Source organism: Trachypithecus francoisi, unplaced genomic scaffold (assembly GCF_009764315.1).
Source record: "Trachypithecus francoisi isolate TF-2019V2 unplaced genomic scaffold, Tfra_2.0 Lachesis_group13, whole genome shotgun sequence".
In the NCBI taxonomy this organism is placed as follows: domain Eukaryota; kingdom Metazoa; phylum Chordata; class Mammalia; order Primates; family Cercopithecidae; genus Trachypithecus; species Trachypithecus francoisi.
The window spans coordinates 116,161,128-116,165,350 of NW_022681458.1; the positions used below are offsets into that span (position 1 = coordinate 116,161,128).

General features: G+C 55.5%; 1 protein-coding gene across 1 annotated transcript; it reads left to right on the forward strand.

Annotated features, from left to right (window-relative positions):
* The first annotated feature begins 310 nt into the window (after positions 1–310).
* Positions 311–3,296, forward strand: LOC117095274 (putative protein FAM90A5P). The gene is given in 7 exon segments (XM_033232080.1): positions 311–433; positions 921–1,120; positions 1,577–1,593; positions 1,596–1,684; positions 2,340–3,144; positions 3,147–3,189; positions 3,191–3,296. Coding segments are annotated over 7 exon segments (1,383 nt in total).
* Positions 3,297–4,223: the final 927 nt, after the last annotated feature.

The window sequence follows — 4,223 nt, forward strand, 5'->3', positions numbered from 1 at the left end:
AATTTCAACTCTAACTTCACATACCTAGGCCGTGGGCCGTGCAGCAGGCCAGGTTTACTCTTGGACCAGGTAGTCACGGCAGAGGAACATACAATATCTGAGGATGCACACACCACATTGTGATCCACAGATTTGTCCGACGGGTGGTGAGGTCTCCTCATGACCATACCGTCAAGGAGTTAGCTGAGGGTTTGTTGTGGGTGTGTGAATATCCAATGTGCCTAACCATCGCTTTGTGTGTGTGTGTGATTCAGGTGACCCAACCATCAACCCCTGAAAAAGGCGGCCTTAAAACGCCCAGGAGATGAAGATGATGGCACGTCGTGACCCCAAAAGTGGGGCAAACAGACTCGTGAGAGCCCACACCTTCCAGAAGCAGCAGAGGGCCCCAGTTGGGCCAAGGGCTCCCCCACCCGATGAAGAAGATCCCAGGGTACGTCTAGCCCTGGAATCTTTTGGGTATCGAGGCGAGAGGAGGGGGCAGGTGTCACACGGTCCTCAGAGACTGGGTTGGATTTCAAAGAGTTCTACCAGCAGCACCCGGGTTGCTTTTCCCATCCAAGGTGGACCTGGCTTGGGACCTCCTCCCCGGCCGGATAGGTCCCTTGAGAGACTCTTGGGAGCAACCTTCCTTTCCACTCAGAATCCTGTGTAGCCAGGTTGGGCTGTGTTGTGGACATCGGGTTCACGATCGTCCCCGCTAGAACCCTGAGTCCTTCCTTTGAGAGTTCTTCCGTCACATGGGCTTTGGGAGGGAACATCGTAACCGAACCCTCCTGTCGCTTAAGGGTCCCCATGCCGGTGTCCTCTCTTTGGAATCCTCATTCCGTTCTGAATTCACAATCCGTCTCAATGATGACATTGGATCGCTGCCTGAGGCTTCAGCTCATTCACTGACATCACTTCCTTTCCACCCACAGGTCAAGTGCAAAAACTGCGGGGCCTTTGGCCACACGGCCAGAAGTACCAGGTGCCCCATGAAGTGCTGGAATGGAGCCCTGGTTCCCCAGACCTTTGGGAGAAAGGAAGGGAAGGAAAACCTGAAACCATGGAAGCCCCAGGTTCGAGGGAACCCGGGGCCCTTGAACAAGGAAAAGGGAGAGAAGGAAGAGAGACCAAGGTGAGCAGTGGGAGGGGTTTTCACCACCCTTAGGGTACTGCCACCTAAGGACATGGTGTCTCTGCACCCGCACACCGTGTGCCTTTCCGTCTCCGGGACAGGGAAGGAACGCTGCAGAGAAAGAGACCAGAGCTCCGTGTCCTCCCGGGTTCCCCACCCAGGAGCTCCTTTGGCTCTGGGAGATTCAGGGACTGGGGAGAGGCGGGGGCCCTTCGTGCACGTTCCCCATGACAGGGGGAAAAGCAACGGAATCCAAATGACAGTCCTTACCTGGGAAGCCTAGAAGGCCACCGGCAGGATGGGAAGGTTGGCACATGAGGGAAGGTGCAGAGGCGGAAAGGGCACAAAACTTCCATTTATGTATCAAAAACACAGAACGGGACTGGGCCCCACACAGGGTTCTCCCTGTCTCCTGGGAGAACCGAGGGGCAGGGCCTGAACTTTTCTCCTCTGCAGGCAACAAGACCCGCAGAGGAGGCTCTCCTCCAGATCCTTTCCGGGAAATCTCCGGAGAAGCCGCTGCCAAATCGAAAAGAATCCATGGAATCTTGTGATTGTCTGAGGGTGAGTGTCACCCTGCGCCCCTGGTCTTTTTCTCCTCTAGGTCACCCTGGTTGGTTTCCTTTCAGGTTCCCGTGTGTGTGAGGGGATCGGGGAACCCTCTTCCCTGCCTTCTTGGGGTCAGGGACTCCACGATCCTTCCAGGTCCATTTGATTCCAGGTGAAGGCATCTGAAGATGCCGTATTTCCTGTTGCTTTCTTTCCGTGCAATGATGGCAAGCCTGCCAACAACGTCTTCCCAGCGGCCTGAGGAAATTAGTCCCTCAGGGGCCCCAAACATGGAGAAGGCTAACCCCAGGAACATGCATGTTTTCAGAAAAGACGTCCTGGGAACCCTTGAGCCACCAACCTGCCTTCAGAAGGGCATTAGTCCGTCCCACTTCATGGGAGGCTGAGTGGAGGCGCTTTGATCCAGTTATTGCCCAAGACACAGTCCTTAGAAAAGTGGTATTCTTAGATCAGAGCTCGAGAGTGCATTTTTCATGGAGCTTGTCCCGATCAGCACTCACGTTGAGGATCTGTCCCTACTTCCATGGACCGCCTGTCAATACCGTATTAAGAATTTCCTGCTGTGTGCACCTTGTCTTTGGATGTGGTTGATTTCCATGTTGGCTCCATGCTGGGGAACTTCTAACGTGTGTGGTCTCCTTTCTTTCAGGTTGCAAGCAGGCCAATGGCGGTCCACACAACCAATAAGAGGCCACGCTTGGACCCTGCCCTCACTGATGGCTCAGCTACCAAAATGTCTGACACGGTATCCGTCTTGGCTTCACTGTCTCCCCTGAGAAAAGCCAGGCTGAGCTCCTCGTCAAGTCTCCGACCAAAGGAACGACAGACAGGGGCCGTGGCCGACATCCCTCAGCCTGGAGTCAGGCGGCAGGGCCCGGAGCCTCTCGTGGTGAAGCCGACACACAGCAGGCCTCAGGGTGGCTGTCGAGAAGTTCCCCAGGCTGCCTCCAAGCCCCACGGCCTGATCCAGGTCATCAGCCCCCAGGCACAAGACAAACGTCCTGCGGTGACCTCACAGCCCTGCCCACCAGCCGACACACACAGCTTGGGCCTCGGCTCCAATCTCAGTTTCAGGTCAGGAGCCAAGAGACCTGCCCAGGCTCCGACTCAGGCTTGCCTGAACTTCCCCAAGAAACCGAGAATGAGTCCCTTCCAGATGCCTGAAAATGCCATCCAGGGAGGTGAGCTGGGGGCCCCGGAGACTCTCCAACCTCCGCCAGCTGCAACCGAACTCAGACCAAGTCCGTCGCCCCAGATGAGCAGGGGAACACCCGCCCAGGTGCCCAGCAGCGACCGGCAGCCTCCGCACAGCAGACCTTGCCTGCCTACTGTCCAGGCCTGCACCATGTCCCATCACCCAGCGGCCAGCCACGATGGGGCCCAGCCTCTCAGAATGCTCTTCCGGAGACTGGAAAACGGATGGTGGAGCTCCAGCCTCCTGACAGCTCCCTCGTTTCCCTCCCTGAGAAGCCGGGAGCCCTCCTCGCTCACAGCCCTCATGTCTGAGAAGTCTGAGGCTCCCTGTGTTCCTGTTCCCCTGAGTGTCCTCTATGAGGACCTTCAGGTTTCCTCCTCCTCAGAGGACACAGATTCTGACCTGGAGTGAGACTGCAGGTGGCGGGGCTCCATTGCATCCAGCTCCCATGACTTGGAGGGGTCTGTGGGACTGAGGAGCACAGAGCAGAGAGGAGACTGTGTGTGGTGACTCCCAAGCTCCCCAGCTGTGGTGCTTCTATGGATGTTGGAGCCCAGGCCAGGCAGGGACCAGATGCAGAGACTCTGCCTCATCGAATTCTGGTGGGGGACATTGTAGTTCGCAGGGCTCTCCAGAAACCCGCCACCAGAAGCTTCTGTGCCAGTGATTCGTTGCCTCAGAAACTGGTGACGGTGACGCGCGGGAGTCAGACTTCCGCTGTGATGTCAGTAGGAAACTGGGGAATGACTGTGTTTGCTCTCTAGATGACTGAATCAGGGAACAGTTAGGGAACCCTGAGAGATGCAGGCCTTCAGCTGTGCCCGCCCTGACAGCAGTGTTTTGGACGCTGTGAAGCGTTCTGCGCAAAGCCTTCTTGGGATGTTTCCTCAGCCTCGAAAATTGGGTTCTGGAATGCCATTGGAAATAGGTGTGTTTAACTTGTTTTGAAGTGAATAAAATTCTCAAAAAGATGACGTACTCTCTTTTGACTTTCATTCCGTGTTTGTGTGTAACTGATTTTCCAGGGGCTTGAAAATTGCTTGACTTGTTAGCAATCCAAGTCATTATGTCTCCGAAACAGAGTTGATTGAGGGGACCGCAGGTCTTCGCAGGACCTGTGACTTCTTAAACATCCACAGGGCCAAGAGAACCTCAGCCCCACTCTACCAACACGCACCTAGTCAAATTCCGCCAAGTGAATCTCACGCACGCTAACACGTGGGGAGCGTTGCTTACACCACAAGTCCCCATTTGGCTCACCGCGATGCCACATGTGGGATTTCACACGTCTGTGCTGCACCGCAGTCCATTTCAAAGTAGTAAAATAAATATCTTGGG